Source organism: Hylaeus anthracinus, unplaced genomic scaffold, assembly GCF_026225885.1.
Source record: "Hylaeus anthracinus isolate JK02 unplaced genomic scaffold, UHH_iyHylAnth1.0_haploid 12000, whole genome shotgun sequence".
Taxonomy (NCBI): domain Eukaryota; kingdom Metazoa; phylum Arthropoda; class Insecta; order Hymenoptera; family Colletidae; genus Hylaeus; species Hylaeus anthracinus.
In genome coordinates, this window is record NW_026534347.1 from 11840186 (window position 1) to 11859997 (window position 19812).

The following is a 19812-nucleotide window of genomic DNA, read 5'->3' on the forward strand; positions in this document are numbered from 1 at the left end:
ACAGAAAAACGCGTCGACTCACAGTGCGGCATAAGTGGACAAAATTCAATATTAGTATATGTATATCGCAATGCGAGGCAGATTTCTATCGTAGAAAATGTGTGTCAGCGTGAAAATTGTTATAAATAATCACGAATAAATCATTTGTATCTATAATATAATCTTTATCTTTAAATAAACATAGAGACAAAACGGCAAAAAATATCCTGAGTTCTCAACATATTTGGATACATTATTTGTTATATTTTAAGAAACTTATAAGTTTTTTTTTGCAAATACTTGCAACGTTTGGTTTTACATAATTTTTAATAAGGGACCGTACTGTTGGTGTAGGGTCACAATTGGAAATTAAAAATTCTGATTTAATTGATTTATGGATTTCTATAAAAATTATTTTTCACGTCCTCGGTCGAAACGAAGCATATTTTGTTAAATAATATATGGGTGCAACTTCTATTATTTGTGAGAAAAAAATTCCTAAAGAATTCGAAATATGGACTACTAAGGCGACAATTTTACAATATTACATCATTTCCCTGTAAGATCATTATAAACTCATACATGCCGGTGGATTCAGAATAAAAAACGCTTTTACTGATCCAGAAAAAAATCAAAAATTTCGAGGAAGAGAGGGTAATTTGAACAAAAAATTTGTTTTTTTTTTTTTAATTTGTTGGTATTGGTTTATAGGTCTCTAAAAACAGTGTAATGTTTACATTAACATTTTTTTGATATCTCTAATCGTTTCCGAGCAAACGTAAAAGGAGCGGCTCGGACAAAAGGGTTAATTTCTCCCTCAAAACACAAAAGTCGCACGTACTGAAGATGGTGTAATTCACAGGAAGGTCCCACAAACAAGTATACAAAGTTTTATCAAAATCGGGGTTTGTTAATTTATTGTTAAATTTCTTGATTTCGTTGTGAATTTATTAATGTTTATGGTTAATTTTAATTTTTGTTGTGAATAAATAGCGATATATTTACATTAGTAATGAAATTTTGATTTTTGTCCACAATTTTGCTGTTTGTCCGCACTGTGCGACTTGTCGATCGACGACGCGAGACAGTACCTTTTTTTTTATCTCGCGATACTGTTTATCGTGCGACATGAAGCACAAAACTAGAAAACTTTCATCGAAAAGGAGAAAGAAAAATCTATTATTGTGCGACAAAGACATTCATTGCAACTAATTTGAGACATGTCTGCGTAATAATATCACCTGTGTGCGTGAACGTGTAAGCGAACGGTGCACTGTAATCGAACATGCTCTGAAAACTTATGCTTCCTATTCTCGATAATTATATTTTCAATACCAAAACAAATTGCTTTAAACATCAACCGGAGCACACTTGAATATGAAGTAATTTTTTCAGGCACAATTCCACGTGAACGATAAATATTTATAAATAATAATTCTAAGCGTTGCTTTGTTGTTTATAGTTCTCGAAGCGTAAAATTTATTCAGACGTTTTCGACGTATAATTGTGGTTTGCTTCGATGATAACAAACGCTTTTGTAAAAATTATATGTAAATAAATATAGAAAATGGAAAAAGACGAACATATATATGTGCATGTCAATTGATAGATGAAATATGAAAATAGATTACAGTTTCTGTTGTTTGAACTTTGGATTGTAATTAGTAGCAGTTAGTTGTCACAAACTTGTAGAGTATTTCCTCTTCTTACCGCCAAGGAAGACCAAAACTACGAGCCGAGAGTGTTTTAATTTGTATGCTTAGAGAACCACAAGTGTCGTCGTTTAAAACGTCGTTAAAACAAAATGAACGAGTGTGAAAGAAGCGCCTATGTTAACGATGTGGATACCGTGTTCATTGTAGTATTTTATACTGATGAAATTCTGTACCTTATATCATATTGTCTTCCACAGGTTTTGCTTTTAAGGAGATACACAAGAACGTGTCAAAAGGTTGTGTCATAATTTTCGTTCTTCGTAAGCGGAACAAAAAGTTGGAAGTAAACAGAGCTTTCAAGCAGAGACGTACCGAACGAGCCGAACATCTAACTAGGGTCTGATACTTGTCGATATCGATTCTTACCTTCTCTGAGATCTTTGGGCACGTTGGACGAGAACGACGGCATGGAAGGAGCCTGATAAAGATTGGGCCGCGTGCCACTCAGTGGCAATGGTGCCACTTTGGACCTAATAAAAACAGGAAACTTACGTTACTATTGTATATTCTGTTTCTATATTTTTATTAAAAACTGTGAACCAAAGGGGACTGTGAAAACTAGGATACATGCGGTTGCACGAAAGCTTTTCGATTTATTTATCAAGTTGGAACTAATGCTGGTATCGTCTTTTGAAGGGACAAGCCACCCGGGATGCGAGAAAATCATGGCTATATTCAACAATATATATACACAATACGTCATTGTGTAGACTGTAGTATATGGATGAATTCTTCTTGACACACGCTTTCATATGATATAAAAAAAATTCATTTGTCAGTTTGTTGTGTATAAAAAACAATACTACTTTTCCCTCTTCCATTTTTTTCTAATATTAACGATTTACAAAAAAAAATGCTGGCTAGTAATAGCCTGAACATTTTGTATATATTGTATACATATATGTACATTTATATGTATATGGTTAAAGAGTTGTTTGAAAAAAATTTGTCGTACAATGATACCAACATTGTTATTTTATTTAAAAGAATCGAAATATAAATATAAATATATATATATATATATATATATATATATATATATATATATATATAAAATGTACTTATGCCCTAAACTTGTTCGTTAGGAAGTTATTTTATGTAGAGTACAAGAAACTGCATCAATCTGTGTCGTCAAAAGTATAGGTTTCCATTTAAAACGAAAGCGCAGTTGCATTTTTTGGATGCACTGATACACAAAAGTGCATAAAATTAGTTGCATGTTATGCATTATCAAATACCATTTAACTTTCACTTATAACATCTTTGTCTACTCCCAACCTTTTAGGAGGTACAGTCTGTTCCAGTTGCGTGGAACACCCTGTATACCATGGAAGTACGTATACATTGTTTAAAATATCAATTTTTATAAGAATAGTGAACATTTGAAAAAAATCCTGTTTTTAGCGTTAAGTTGACAGGTAAAAAAGGCTACGAACTTTTGTAACGACCCAATAGCGAGTATATTAAGTTACCCATGACGAGGAATGATTAGAATTAGACGAAGAATGATTAGAAATTAGAAAAATACTTGAATTTGCTACTTTTGTCCCCGATCTAATTGCTAAAGCGATACGTTCAAAACAAAAGATAATAAGCTTATGAAAATACCTCTGTTTACGAATTTTCTGATTTCTCCCATCGAACGAGGTGGGAGTGCCGGCGCCTGAGGTGTTCGACGAGTATGAAGGTGGTCGGTACGGTCGTGGACAACTTTGAACAACAGGTGGTGATGATACTGGCGCATACTGCAACCGCGGATTAGCTGGTACTCCGGGATGCATCAATCTCATATCCCCTGCGAGACAGAGCATTCGACACTGACAAGTTCTTCTCGTTAATGGAATAAGATTTTTAGAAATTTATTTTCTTCTAAAGGTTGAATAAAGGAATAGAATACTTTATTATAACTAGACTGCGGATCTTTATGCATTTATAGGAAATTTCAATGTGCAAGAAACTACAAAATGCAAGCAATATGTAAGAATATGAAAAATATTGAGAGTAAAGTTCATGTTATAATGTTTGGAGAATAAAATTAATTCCTATTTAAGTTCAATTTTTAGAGGCACGTTCGTGAAGATATTATTTCGCATAAAGATCCGTAGTCTAATTACAACACACTGTTTACTTTAGTGATTCATTCACTTTAGAAACAATACACGCAGTGTATCCGCGAACCAGTACGATATAGTAATAGTTGCAACGATTATAATGTAAAATGCAAAGGAAGAATGTTCGAAACTAAACGACACGTACTGGCTGACTTATTCTTTCGGACTGAGGTTCGTCGCTTTCTGTCCCTGCTAGGACCCCGCTTCTCTTTCTGCTTTAAGGAAAAACAGACCCTTTTCCCCAAGGCTTTAAAGTGGCAATCGTTGCATTCCAACAAAGATAAATCCTACGCACCTTGTACGATATGGACACCCTGATACATTGGCAGTGGGTACCGCGGTTGGGGTTGTGCGTTTCTGTCTCCGTTTCCACTTCCGAAGAGCTCGTGTGCTGGAGTCGGCGACCTGCTAGTCCTTTGAGAATTACCTGGTGTTGAAGCTCGAACGCCAGTAACGACCTATGATACAAGTAAAAGACACTTTATTGATAGGTAAAATGATTTGATCGCTCAAGGCCACTTCCTCGCGCCGAACAAGTCTTTTATTATCGCATTACATCGACTAGTCTGTCTGAAAGACAAAACATGTGCCTAGAGTTGGCGCTATGTTTTTTAAACGGAGAAATGAAGTGACCTTCAGTAACCTTGATAGTACAAGTTTTTATTTAACTCTTTTAGTGCCCGGTGAGAAAGAGGTGCCTATGAGATAATAACTAGGGTTTGGAAAAAGGCTCATAAAAACCAAACAAAAAGCAATATTTACATTGTTAAGATAAGTACATTTACATTGGACGCTATCTGTATCCGAACATGGTAGCATGAGTGACCGTTATTTTTCATCTTTTGTTTTTTTGTCTATGTGAAAATGTAAGCTTAAGGAAGCACGATGCGTGAAGAAACTAAAACAGCGCAGATTATAATTTTTCTTTTTTCATTTTAATAAAGTTTACTTCTGTTTTTGTTAAAAGTGTAAATTAGTGAATTTACTTTTTACCAAAACCCCAAATATTCAAACATACATAATTCAAAAAGCAGTGTATTAAGGACAAAATAGAGAATAAAACAATGACATTAATTTTTCTGTGAAAAAACGTATTCTCTCGCAATGCGAATAGTAAAGTGCTACAAGGTCCGGTCCAATATATCAGCCTCCGGCATTAAAAGGTTTTAACATAGCTGTCTTGATTCTTACAGGAACGTTTTGTCTGAAAACGAGGTTGGGAACCAGCGCGGGAGTCATGTACGTTCCAGGAGGCGCAGGAGATGTGCCATTGTGTCCGACTTGGTGGCCAAATGTTCCGTTAGACACCATCGTTGGCGGTGGGTAACTTCCGGAATTGACGTACATCAATGGCATCCCAGGCATCTGCGAATTGAACGGTCCCAGTTTCTAGCAATATCTACATACTCTTAACAAGGAGATGGGAGCAACTATGAATCTCTTAACCCGTTCAGCTTTCGTTTATTTCCTATTATTTTATTTTCTATTTTTCTATTTTATTTGACGTGGTCACACTGCGTCGATATTTTACTTATGATTTGACTCTGAATCTTTATGCATTTATAGGAAATCTGAATGTGCGAGAAACTACAAGATGCAAACAATATGCAAGAACATGAAAAAGATTGAAAGTAAAGTTCATGTTGTAATATTTGCAGAATAAAATAAATTCCTATTTAGGTTCTATTTTTGTAGGCACGTTCGTCAAGATTTTATTTTGCATAAAGATTCACCCCAAATAACATCGACCTTTATGATAGTTAATTTAATGCCTAGAAAAGTTGCAGTAATTATAAAATCAAAAGGAAATCCCACAAAGTATTAATTATTTATAAATTAATGTAAATATCGTTTTTTTTTTTTAAACAAAGTTTTAAAAATCTAACACTTGTACGAATACTTATTGCTTCTGTATTTCTATCGATTTCTTGTTTTTTGTTGATTTCTTACTTATATAAAAGAACTGTTTTTTTTTTGTACTGTATCCATTCTAGATATTTCCAAGAGTATATAAAATATCATTGATTATAAAAAAAAAAGTTAATAAATTACAATTTCACATAGTTTTTTTGGAAATTTATCGGCGTACGAATACATTCTATACTCACTGTAGATGTATTCAACAAATTTAGACAAAGATTTACTCAGATTACAGTTTAAGGTTTCTATTTGTAAGCGATTACAAGCACACGATTAGATACCTGGCTGGAAGTCGGAGTGTTCGGTGGCGTTGGTACTCTATACATGACAGGAGGTGGTTGAATCGTCGTTTGCCCTGGCGGATAATAAGTGGGGACCATGTGAACCGGTGGTTGATACGTGTAATCGTTTGGTGCCGGTGTCACGGCGGGAACGGAATTATAGGGAACTGGGTAGCTACCCACATAATTGGCTGAAATAGAAATAATATAAAGTTAGCGACTATAATATTTGGACACTTTCTATTTCATCGCTTTGTAACTCTATCTAAGATGAAGGACATAGTAATGTACATATTATCTTCAAATATCGAGTATATTTAACAAACGCATGAAGTTTATTTATTTTATTCATAATGTTTACTAAAAAATAAATCACAAACAAAACAATGTCTAATTGAGGCGTTACTTTGACTCTGTGCACTATCAAGTCACCTCCGGCGTGACAAAACTATGTTTTCTTATGTTAAAAATAGCCTTTGTAAATGAAAACATGTTAGATTAAAGTAGTAAAAAACGGAACGTCTCTTGTCTAGAGCAGTGCAGAACAATTAAGATCTAACACGAAGGACAATTGTTTATCAAAAATAAGTTAATAAATTACAATTTTACATAGTTCTTTTTGGAAATTGATTGATGTGCCAATACTTTTTACACCCACTGTATATTGGATGTAAGAACTGTGCACAAAAGTTTGAAAACGGTTATTTGACCGATCGTGGTAGGTTTAGTGTTAATAACTTTTTTATTCTTTAACTAATAAACGTATGATCAAAGGGAATTACAGCTGTTTTATTTTAAAAATCCTCTACCCAACATCCTAGAACTCTTAAATCACTGGAGACGTAACTCGAAACCCTCCTATAACGTGGTTTCGAATTACTATATTTCATACTAATTTCGAGTTTCTTATAACTCGGTTTCCATATAGCGTGGACGAATTAACCGCGTTATAAGAGGGTTATTCTTTTCAAAAGTGTAGAAAAATTTGACTTACAATTCGATTGGCTCGGAGGAGTCATAGTTTGCGCGTTAAAAGAATAATTCGTCGAGAATCTTTGTTGCTGATGCAACTGCTGCCTATCACCTGGACCCTGACTGACCGAAAGTGTTGTACCAGGCGGAGGTACAAAGTACATTGTTTGTTGTGGCTAAAATTAAATAATAATAATAATAATAATAATAATAATAATAATAATAATAATAATAGTAACGAAGTTAACTGATTTAATATAATAAAAACATCTCATACCGGCATAGAGTTGGGTGGCGGTTGCCAGTAATTCTGCGGCATTGACTGCACACTTTGCACCGCTTGGTTGGTAGACGGCTGCGGTTGCGGATAAGAATGCGGTGGCGTAGAATGATTTTCACCGTTTACTCGTTGATCGTAAATACTCATGCCCATAAAATACCCAGACAGTTCGGTTATTTCCTAAATCAGACAGCATTATCACCTAACGTATTAGATTTATCGAGCAAGATGGTAAAGTTGATTATTTACTAATGCTACTAATGCTTCTACCATGAAATTATACAATCTTTCTCAGGTGTAATCAGCTTTAAAAAAACGAATATAAGACAAAACTTGTGTGCAAATGAAAGACAAAGAATTGAAGAATTATAGGAAAAAGTTAGAAACAAAATTGAAACTTCCTAAAATGAAATTAATACGATAATCCGAGAAGAGTATGAAAAATTAGTTATAACAACGAAATGTGTAAGAAAATTTTGTTCTAAAGAGATAAGAAAAAGCACAGCTAATATCTGTACCATAAAATGAAATTCAACTGGCCAAAACTAAATCGATGAAGATTATTCATACTCTTCTCAATTATAGGATGAGACTAGGGCAGAATTAAGACATGAACTTTAAGGACTAAATTAGCGCATAAATCCTGCATGTTTTTCTGGTATCTGCCAGCAACTCGAGATGCTTTCTTACCATTTTATTGCCATGAATTCTAAGCTATCTAGATTTGAGAAATAAGGTCACCTTTACCTCATCGCCATTTTATTCATGATTTTATTGACACTTCGAGCTCTAAAGAAATTAAACCTAAAGAAACATTAGGTATTGTAGATTTGCTGCGTGAAACCTAATGATGACTGACAAGGGAAGGCTCAGAAATGATACTCACCGATTGCAATAAAATTTGGTAGAGTGATAGATCTATATAAAAGCCCATAGCGGGATGCATTCCTGTTGCTAATACAACTTCAAGAAGTATAGGTCAGCGGCATAGTGGCTAGCATGGGCTTTTACTACATATTTAAACTAACTTTTCTTAAAAATGGCTGGCCATCTGCGGCTAATATTACAGTTATGCTTATTTTAGATATAGATCTATCACTCTACCAAGTTTCATTGCAATCGGTGAGTATCACTTCTGAGCCTTCCCTTGTGAGAGTCACCCATTGAGTGCAAAGGGTTAGTGTGAAAGGAAAACAAAACTGTAAAACAGTGGCGTAACGATAATCTTGACAAGCCTATTCCCTTGATCCTTTTAAAGAAGAGCAAACATTGTTTACCGTTGTCTGCGACACTGGTCCTTGCTGCACAGGTACTGCATAATTCGCGTAAATCGAATTCTGATTAAACACATCCCCTTGACCATTATTCTGTACATTCGCCTGAGCCTGGCTCGGATGAGGAGCCATCATCACAGTTTGCTGTCCCACAGAGGGTGGGTAGACACCTTGGTTGTACGGTTCTGAGGTAGGTATGTAAGCGGTGTACGGTTGAGCTGTTTGGTTGTGATTACAAGTTTGCACCGTCGACGACGATTTGACTAGATTTTGTTGCTGCTGGTGTTGATGATGATGATGATGCTGCTGCTGCTGCTGCTGCTGCTGTTGTTGCAGCTGTTGTTGCTGAGGCAGCCCGGGATTGTGCTGCGGGGGTGGCGTGAATGGCAAACTCGGCGAAGTCGCGGTGTTGGTCACGTGCGTGACCGTAGTTGCGTTCCCGGCACAGTTTCTGTTGGACTGCGGCTTCTTTTTCCCTTCGTTCTTAATATTATTCGTTACTTTGGATGGCTCGGATGGCTCCGCAGTGGCTTTCACATGAGAGATGTGACTTCCCTCGTTTTCGTGCGACGACGTAGCGGCGGTATAAAATTTCGGTGGATTCTCCGGGTCGAAACGGTAGATCGAACCGTCTGGATTAGTGTACGGCTGATTCGTTTGCGGATTTATGATTATGCTACCGGGTGGCACGCTAGATATACTGGTGACCGCCCACATCACCGTTTGGTTACTTGAATCCGGCGAGGCGAGATCCTGACTAGATACTTGCGTGTGACTGCACGTCATGTTCGCCACGGGCGATGGCGACGGAGACGGCGATATCGTGGCGTCGCTCCGCTGGCTCTGCGATTTGTACCCGCTACTCGAAGGGCTCAGTCGCGAACACATGCTAGCACCCGAGTCTGTAACAGAGATTTAACGTACAATTAATAGACGTGCTTTCTTTCATCTTTCCAAGGAGAGGTCAACAGTGGCCCCCCATTGATTTCAATTGAATTAGCATGGTAGGAATAGAACTGGGTTGGGCTCCGCTGTCGTTTCAATGCACGGTGAACACGCAAACTAATGGCATGCAGTGTCTTACCGCGGCACCAGTAACCCTTTGACTGCGAAGGGCGTATATGCATACGTCCTTGAGAAATGGGCTCAGAGAAATTTTTATTTTCGTTGCATCAAGTTTTTAAAAATATCAGCTTGTAGCGGATGGGGAGATGAAACTTTTTTATATGTATACTTTGTTGATAGGATGTGTAGTTTCGAAAATAAAAATTGAGAAGTCGGAAGTTCAAGCAAAAATTGAATTTCAAGAAAAAGGTCTTCTAAGTTTTCAATTTTTATCTCTAAAACTAAACGTCCTTTGAATAAATTGCACATATGAAAAAAGTTTCGTTTTGTCATTCTCTATGAGGTGATATTTTTTTCAAACTCGATTGTTCGACTGGTGTTTTTCTTTTTTACAAAACAACAGCAACAGATCAGACCACTACGAGATCTCAGGCGAAAGATCTTTCAAGTTTTCAATTTTTCATTCTGAAACTAAATGTCTTTTGAATAAACTATACAGATAAAAAAAGTTTCGTTTTGTCATTCTCTACAGGCTGATATTTTTGTTAAATTCACAATTGTACGCCTCTTAGAATTTCTAGCAAAAATCGTCCCGCAGCCAAAGGGTTAATCCCACAGGTAACTATGATTCTCTTAAGGCGTTTGTTCGAGGTGTTGGTATCTGAAATCGACCCTTAAGAAATCATAGATGAACAGAAACTCACCTACTTGTTCTCTTTCTTATTGCATGTACCCCATTCCGAGCGGAAAAGAACAGCTAAGGCTACGAACACAACAGCATATCCTCTAACAAAGTCTTTTTGGTGTTCCTCTCGAGTTTCATTGAAAATGTATATTTATACCTCTTCGAATGAAATATAAAATAATTTAACTAAATATAAAAATGGGCCAATATAAAAAAGAAAAAATACTTGTGAAATATTAATACGCTAAAACAATCACGATGTTCAACAGGAAGACAGGCTTATCGATCCATTCCAATTTTATTGATATGCTGTCACCTCTACTTTCCTTTCCTCTGCTAGACGGAACTATTTATAAACATCTGATCCGAACATTTTCTCCTACATTTCTCGAGACATTCTCCAAAATACTTGGCTACTCGAAGACGACAAGTTTTTGCCTTACAGAAAAAAACTGACGTTCCTTTCAATTTCTTACGAATACGATTACAATCGTAATCGTAATCGCATCTTTCCGAGTTGTAATTACGAATACGACGACGACCGTATTTTTAAAGGTTTACAGCCATTGAAATTCTTTACCTCAAAACCGACTTCAGTAATCGAATGTCTTCGAGTTGTGATTACGATTACGATTGTAATCGCATCTTTCCTAGTTGTGATTACGAATACGATTATAACCGTATTTTTAAAGGTTTACAGCCATTGAAATTCTTTACCTCAAAACCGACTTCAGATTCGTGTTTTTCCCACCCCAAAAAACTTAAAAAACCATAAATTCGTCGAAATAAAAAATAAAAAATTTTCAATTAAAATTCGTGCTCATGGAGCAGAGCCTAGATAGGGTAACTTTTAAAAAAAAATTTTATTTTGACGAAAGCATGGTTTTCTAAGTTTTCTAATGTGAGGAACACGAAGCTGATGTCGGTTTTGAGGTAAACAATTTCTATGGCTGAAAACGTAATCGTAATCGTAATCACAACTCGAAGAGATTCGATTACAATTGTATTCGTATTTGCGATTACGATTTTGCCCATCACTGAACACAACGACAAATCCGAATATAGTGCGTTCACAACAAGTTCTCTTGTCACCGGCCGCAGCTAATGACGATACAGCGCATGGTGTCAGGAGAGGTAGAACAGAGTGAGAACCGTGTCCTTGGCTCGGCAACTTGTCGTGAACGCAGGATAGCTAAGGAATTAGAGGCGCACCTTGCTTCATGAGACGAGGTCCAGCACTGTGGGTGGACATGACGCTGTCCCCCCTGGAAAGCATGCCTCTGGTGTAACCACCGAAGCTGAAGGACTTGGAAACCGATGGTCTCAATACTCCGCTCCGACACGACTCCCTCCCATCGAAAGACTCCCCTTTCAAGAGCTTCGTTTGCCTGTTACATAGACAATGATATCAACTTGGTCCTCGCGAGGAATCTATGTACGCGACGTTCGATGCTGAAAATTGATTCACCTAATCGCGTGGTCCGATGGATGCAACAAACGGTATCTCGCGGACGCGTCGAAGCTCTCCGAAGACGACCAGTACGGCCAGGATGCGATCTCGCTGCTCTCACCCCTGCTGTCCTTGAATATTCTTCGTCTGACGCGTTCGTACTCCTCCTCCCTTTCCTCGTAACTCTTGCTCTGCCGACAGTAATCCCCGGACAGTCTGTCGGGCGACTTGAAGTGGAAGCTGTCTTCGAACGAGCTCGAGTCCCGCTTCAGGATGCTCCTGCGCGGCTCCTCAGACAGGATCAAGTCGTCTCGGATGTGCTCTTTGAAACGGGTGTTCGGAATTCGCATATTCTTCGTCCTGGTGACTATCACGCTCGAGCCTGACTGATCGACGTTGTGCTCCATGCCGAAGTAAGCGGCCACGCGGTGAACCAACATCCGATTATACGAGGACATGTTCGGGAACTTGTGGCAGACCTTCTGCTTGTCCCTCGCGAACTCGATCAGGTCTTTCTCGATCTTCAACAGCACCGTGCGATCCTTCGGATTGCGGTTTATGGTCTCCGCGATGAAATGCTCGAGGTCTATCCCGGTACTGTCCGTGTACAGTTCCGTGCTGCTGTCTGCGAACGGAAAACGACGAATCTCTTTTCGAGCCGAGACTACGTCTGCGGGAACGTTTCGATTATTGCACAGCGCGAGCCATTTAACGGGAAGATAATCGGGCAATTCGAGGCAAGAACAGAAAATAAATTTCAATCAAAGTCAGGGTCCTGTGATATCGGGTTGTGTAGCGAATAGTGGAGATTTTTTCAAACTTTAATTTTTTATATAGACCAGACTATTATACAGCAAAACGTTATGAATCGTTTAAACGAGTTTTTATTTAGTTCTTTCGCGATAGTGTTTTTGGATTGATTCAAATCAAATAGATACTAGGTTGTTTCATAAATTCACGGACACTTGATGCTTGAATTTTTGACATTAAAATTATTATTATACACTGACGGACAAAATTAAAGGGACACTATTTTAAAACGTCATATCTATGAAAATATCTAAGAAAAGAAACGACATTTTGGAGTGACACAGTTTTGATGTCTTTTCCCCGCGTGGATAGCATTAAAATACGAAAATGTCATTTCTTTTGGAAGAGAAAAGAAACGACATTTTCGTATTTTAATGCTATCCACGCGGGGAAAAGACATCAAAACTGTGTCACTCCAATGCCTTGGACCGTATCACATGTGTTCCACGTAACGAAACATCGTTCCAACACCTACACCTGTGGGTGGACCACCCCTAACTCTGGGCCACCCTGTTTTCGAAACGAGCTTTAAATGACATTGATCCTTAACGTACCGAGAATAAACATGGTGAATTTCATCGCCCTTAGAGGTGTGGAAGTGCTCCCTTACGAAGGGTGTTGAAAAGTGGCGAACTGTTCCATCCTTCCAAGGAGTGCCTATGGTATTTCCTGGATCAGGAGATTCCAGGGAATGCATTGAGCCCAAATTCGGGACTAAAGTCCAGAAATTGTGGATTTTGGAGGGGGTGGGGTGTTGTAAGGGGTGGGTTTGCCCGAGAGGGATTTTGAGGGGTATTTTTGTTTAAGGGCATCGAGGAGGGTTGCCCCAAAGGTTTTTTTGATTTTTTCAACCCCTTCCGTCACCCCTGGCCCCCTCAGAAGTGGCGTTTTTCGACGTGCCCCTCTTTACGGGGGCGAATTAACCCCTTCGTATCAACCCTCGCCAATGCAACTTTGCACACATTTAGAGGACACTTCAAAACTATTCCTCGCGAAGTTTCCCCAAAATCGGTTGAAAACTCCCATAGATATGACGTTTTAAAATAGTGTCACTTTAATTTTGTCCGTCAGTATATGTATAAAATCACCGGTCAATTTGATAATTTATCACATTTACCAACTTTCAGTAGGGATTATTCATAATCACCACACTTACCACATTCACCGTAACAATGATAAACTATACATATATAGTCGGTCACGAAAATATTCAGACATCGCTATAGTTCTGACTATTATAGTCCGTACTTCAGAAATTGATGCAATAAGAACAAAAAGAAGTTTCACGTATGTTACTACACAGTGTGTAGTTAACAAAAACATACGAGATATTTATTTACGTTAAGTGATTACATAAATAATAAAAGAAAAAAGTACGCTCGTTTTCATGTCACGAAAATATTCATATATTTTTATTATTGGGATCATTTTATTTATTTTTATTATTGGGTTATTAGGGGGACCAGAAAGTAATGTCGTTTCTTTTACATTAAATTCTAACAAGTAAATTCATAACAAGTTTTTGTTTTTAATCAATTGTGTTCGCACTTTTTACCAACAACCTTTTGCTATTTAGTGTGCAAATTTTCAAACTCAGATCGATAAAAATCAATTGGTACACAATGACCTGATAAATGATAAACAAGTATTGACATCTGCAGAAACGACATTACTTTCTGGTCCCCCTAATAAATAAATATCTTTTATGTTTTGGTTAACTACACACTGCATAGTAACATATGCGAAACCTCTTTTTGTTCTTAATAGATAAATTTCTGAAGTACGCACTATAATAATCAGAACTATAATGGTGTCCGAATATTTTCGTGACCGGCTGTAGTTAAATGTTACTACACCGTCGCGTACAGTGGGTGTAGAATGTATTCGTACCCCGATCACTTTCCCAAAAAACTTTTGTGTGAAATTGTAGTTTCTTAACTTCTTTCTTTATAATCAATGATATTTTACATGTTCTCGGAAGTCTCTAAGATAGATATAGTCCAAACAACATTTACTAGGTAATATAATTTGTGAAATTAACAAAAAAATGCGAAATGTGGGTAAAAATATAGAAGCAATAAGTATTTGTACGATTCTTATGACGAACCATTTACAGTAGAGTTTGTAACGCAAACACATTAGTTTATTGCTCCGTGCGAATTAGAAAACATCAAATTTCCAGTAAAGTACTTTTAAAAAAGGTTTTAATAAAGGAATGGGAAAAGATCCCATTTCGAATAACTAATAATTTAGTTAATTTAATGCTCAGAAAAGTTACGATAATTATAAAATCATAAGGAAATCCCACGAAGGAAGTATTATATACTTATAAATTAATGTAAATTTCTTTTTTTTTAATCAAGTGTTAAAAATTAAACCGTTGTGCGAATACTTATTGCTTCAACATTTCTATCGATAAATTGTTCTTTTCTTATTAAATTTGCAATTTACATAAATAGCTATTTTTTTTGTAATCTATCTACTCTAAAGATTTCCGAGAATATGTAGAATGTTTTTAAAATATCATTGTTTATAAAACATAAGTTAATAAATTACAATTTCACATAGTTTTTTTGGAAATTGATCGTTGTATGAATACTTTCTACATCCACTGTATTTATATTCCGACATCCCAACACGAGAATATGAACAAACCTCGCGAGAGGCATGGAGACGCGCTGTCGAAGCTACCCTGAGAAGAATTCTGATGCCTGAGCTTGTGCCGCGAGCCAGGCCTGCTGACGGAGAGAGTGTTGCCGCACTGCGTGTTGGATTGATTGTTGCAGATGTTGAGTGTGTTCGGTCTGCGTTGCTCGGACCTGTGCTGATTGTTTTGCGCATTTTGGGCCAGATTCATGCTCTTGGGCGAGTGCTGCAACGCCTGGCCGGACTTGGAGGGCGACACGGGCGTTTGCAGCAAGCCGGGTCGTTCGTTGTGATTGTTCTTTACGCAGTTGTTGCATTTCTGAACGACGTTCGTGCCTGTCATCTTGGAACGCTGCGACTCCGACTTGTTGCCGTTCGTTGGAGATGCGTGAGATGTGTTCTTTGGCGAGTGGACTTGAGAAGGACTAGATTGACCTGCGATAGGAGGGGGGACCAAGTTGATCACACCATCGAGAGTGTCGTATCCAGGGTTGCTAATGTAGATTTCAACGCGTTAAGCCGAACATGACGTCACAAATCGTTGTATCCTTGTTTTTTATACGCAACAATCTATAGTACAAAGTCTATACTGACAGGGAAAGTGCAAGACCTTCGGATCACCGATTTCGTTGAAACTTTGTATACTGGTAGATCTTGTTATTGTTTCAAAAAAATATAGTATTATAGGGGCAGACACTCGGTACTTTTTTTTAGATATTTATAATTCATTATTACAGTAAAGAAAGATTGTGTACAATTTGCTAGTAAGATTGTAGCCTGTGATGCCAGTGTTGCTTCCAGTTCATGCATGCGCGCTGTCTTTTGCACGAGGAGAGTATAAGTACGACTACTATAAGACTGGCGGTCTTAGTCGACCTAAAAAATAATAGAAGTATAAAAGAACTGGACCCACGCATCGTTATACAAAACTAATAATAAGATACGGACTGCAAGATAATAAAATAAGTCTAAGCATTACTGGAATAAGTTTGTATAATTTATAATAAGTTATAAGTAATAAGAAATAAGAACAAATGATACTTGACAATTGACATTTGATCCTATTTTAAAGGTAAGAGATGATGTGAAATATAACTAGACGAAAGATAAGATAAAACTATGCATCAAAAGAATTTTATAAGACTATAGTGTAGATACTGAGTTGAGCCACCGGAATAAAGAAAAACTGAAACTGACCACGTATCGTTTATTTTTTTTTCGTTATTTTTTCGTTTATTTTTTAGCTAGAGTTCAATTCCGTACGGATGGATTTTCTTTTTTGTCGTTTGATCTTACTTGAAGTAATCAGTAAAAAAACCACAAGAATAGACGTTTACTATTATATATAAGAAACATTTAAAGAAATATTCACTGCATAAAATGATGCTATAATGAATAAGAACATAAAGCATGTTAATTCTTCATCAAATATGCCTGAAATCCAGGCGAACATAATGAAAAATCATTTGTCACATAAGACAAAAATTGAAATAGATGTCTTTATTACAGAAAGGGATATTTTAAAAAATATTAACGAAGTATGTTTTCCAATGGAAATAAACCGAAGGAAGCGTTCCTGTAACAAGATAGTTGTTATTCGATGTACAAAATGTTTTGTTAATTATGCTTTTCTTGCTTCTATGATAAATGCCACTTTTGCACTAAGAGTAATGGTAAGTAAGACCTTCATGTCAATATTTCTCTTACGTGATAAATGGTTTTTACATTATGTTCCCTTTGACTTCAGGTACAGACTAACTAAGAAGAATTAATATGCTTTATGTTTTCATTTATTATACCGTCCTTTAATGCAGTGAATAATTTTTTTACCATTTATTATACCTATATAGTGGTAAATTGATATTCTTGTGTTTTTTATGTAGCAAAGTTTTAGTAAGTAAGAACATTATACTCAAAATTTATTGAAAATTCAATATGCGTCTTCAAATACAAAATCTAATTATTTTAAACATAAGAAAAATAAAAAATAAAATAAAATTCATTCACAAGGAATAGAACCCAAACTGGTACCGTGCAAATTTGGGATGGTACCGTTCACCTATAATCTCACTTGTAATCAAGACTTACGAAACTGTATTTTATTGTAATACTGGCATTAAAACTTTATAAATATTTAAAAAACTATTGAGTGACTGCACCTATACTTCTGCAGTGAGTGTAGAAAGTATTCGTACACCGATCAATTTCCAAAAAAACTATGTCAAATTGTAACGTTTTAACTTATTTTTTATAAACAATGACATGGTACATATTTCTTGGCAATCTCTAGAATAGATAGAGTACAACAAAAATAGCTATTTATGTACATTGCAAAAGTAACAAGAAAGAAACAATTAATATAAATAGAATATAATAACAATTAATATAATATTAATATAATATTGATATAATAGAAATATTGAAGCAATAAGTATTCGCACAACTGTTTAATTTTTAACGCTTGATTAAAAAAAAAAAGAAATTTACATTAATGTATAAGTATATAATATTTCCTTCGTGGGATTTCCTTTTGATTTTATAATTATTGTAACTTTTGTAAGCATTAAATTAAGCATTCCTCTATTAGAACCTTTTTTAAAAGTACTTTACTGGAAATTTCATGTTTCCTAATTCGCACGGAGCAATAAACTAATGTGTTTACGTTACAAACTCTACTGTAAATGGTTCGTCATAAGAATCGTACAAGTACTTATTGCTTCTATACTTTTACCCACTTTTCGCATTTTTTTGTTAATTTCACAAATTATATTACCTAGTAAATGTTGTTTGGACTAAAATATCATTGATTATAAAAAAAGAAGTTAAGAAACTACAATTTCATACAAAAGTTTTTTGGGAAATTGATCGGTGTACAAATACATTCTACACCCACTGTATATTTTCAGGATGACAAAATCTACAAGTATACAAAGTTTTAACTAAATCGGTGATTCTAAGGTCTTGCGCTGCCTTGTACCGGGGTATTTAGGAACAGACTTTAATTAAAGAAAGAATTTTCTACAGTATCATATGCCAATCTAGACAATAATTCCTCCATATTGTTACTGAGTGCATTGAAAGTCAAGTCTGTTTCCAATGACTAAACATTGTAGACAACCATCAACACAGTAAATAGATTCAAATAGCTAAATACTGCAATTAAAAAGTCTAAAAATAGGCTCCCGATAAATAAAGTGTTAATACGTCGCACAAAAGCTCAACGCGGTTGATTTCGTTCAACTTATGGCAACCCTGGTTGTGTCATTCTTATCGGAGAATTCCATTACCGTTTCGCGAGGGAGCTCGACAGGTGGGTGAGGTGGCCGTATTGCGCATTTGCTTCGGAGACTGATTCGGGCAGAGGTTGCTGTTGAACATCGACTCGTTGTTATTGAGCTTGGTGGAGTTGGGGGACAGGCTACCAGCGAACTTCTTCTCATCGTCCACCGACTGAGGGCTATGCGGAGATGACGAACCGTTCTGCGACTCCCTCGGGGGAGACGTCGACTCTCTCATGGCATGGCTCCTCACCAGTAACTTTACTTTCGTACTCGTCTGAAAAATTAGACAATTGGTCTAACTATTGGCCAAAATGCACCGATGCGGGAAACGGGAGGAGCTCGCATCCCCGAACGGCACACGTACCCTGTTACGAAAGTTTTTGTTCTCCGTGTCGGTTCTATCGGGCGGACAGGAGGGCGAGGTGCGGTGAAGCGGGGGAGAAGAGTCGACATTGGGATTGACATTCCCGTCTATCATATCCAATTCCGAGCTGCTCTGATTCGACAAGTTCGGGCCACCTATGACGTAGCCTTGCCTGGAGGATGGCAGCGAGGGCATTCCTCCTCGCACCACCACCGTGGGACTCTCAGGTCGACTCTGCGACCTGCTGCCTTTATGCACCACTATGCTTGGTACTGCAACAATCAAACGCAATTCTAACCGATCTTCCCTCGAGCCCATTTACCGGGACCAGCTGTCGGACATTGCTCCCAGCTTCGTGCGACCGAACAAGTTACGCCGACCCGATCGACCAACGGCCAAAGAGCTCGTCGCTTTCGACCTTTTCGCTGTTTTCGTTTTTACGTGATCTCGGTCTGCGGAGAAATAGGACATGGGAGCGTGGAACGAACAATCCTGACCGTCGATGTACACTTACTCTCCAGGCGGGCCATGTGTTAAATGCGTCATGGGGGTTACGGTGCAGGGGCTCTGCAACTGGTGGACTCAAACAGGTACAATTGGGTTAGTTCGTGAATCTTTCGGGTGGCGTGCAGCTCGTGGGGCTGATACAAGGAGCCAGACCACTGCACGTCCACCTTCCAACATCGTACACTCTGTAAGCAAACACAACGCAACATGGTTTAGTTCGAACAGGAGGATGCGGTCGTCATGCAGTCGTGCAACCCACAGTGTGGATTTTCAGCGATCTAGCTGGACAAACGGTCATTTTCGAAATGTTCCAAATGTGTCTATGAATATTATAAATCAAGAATTGAATGTCCATTTCGCCAGAAAACGTAAATATTATTCCAAATTAGTGTTTTGAAAAGGTCTCATAGCCAGCTTTCATAGTGCATGATCAAAAATGAGGTGTTCCGTTAACCATTAATCACAAATGTTC

The 19812-nt window shown here is 37.2% G+C and overlaps 1 protein-coding gene across 7 annotated transcripts in view; it reads right to left on the reverse strand.

The window, feature by feature from the left end:
- Positions 1-19812, reverse strand: part of LOC128890047 (R3H domain-containing protein 2-like) — a 39535-nt gene that overhangs the window by 6472 nt on the left and 13251 nt on the right. For 4 of the 7 annotated variants that reach the window (XM_054148212.1, XM_054148210.1, XM_054148209.1 and 1 more), the window contains 14 exons: positions 19348-19525; positions 18834-19285; positions 18476-18743; positions 15198-15623; positions 11751-12357; positions 11495-11670; positions 8536-9434; positions 7256-7438; positions 7001-7154; positions 6007-6197; positions 4997-5170; positions 4101-4263; positions 3303-3489; positions 2061-2164 (listed from right to left, as the gene is read on the reverse strand). In XM_054148212.1, the coding sequence (XP_054004187.1) occupies positions 2061-2164; positions 3303-3489; positions 4101-4263; positions 4997-5170; positions 6007-6197; positions 7001-7154; positions 7256-7438; positions 8536-9434; positions 11495-11670; positions 11751-12357; positions 15198-15623; positions 18476-18743; positions 18834-19151 (3850 nt within the window). In that variant the 5' untranslated portion in view covers positions 19152-19285; positions 19348-19525. Of the gene's footprint in view, positions 1-1867; positions 1898-2060; positions 2165-3302; positions 3490-4100; positions 4264-4996; positions 5171-6006; positions 6198-7000; positions 7155-7255; positions 7439-8535; positions 9435-11494; positions 11671-11750; positions 12358-15197; positions 15624-18475; positions 18744-18833; positions 19286-19347; positions 19526-19812 lie in introns of all 7 variants that reach the window. The other 3 variants (XM_054148213.1, XM_054148214.1, XM_054148215.1) reach the window with 3 other exon arrangements.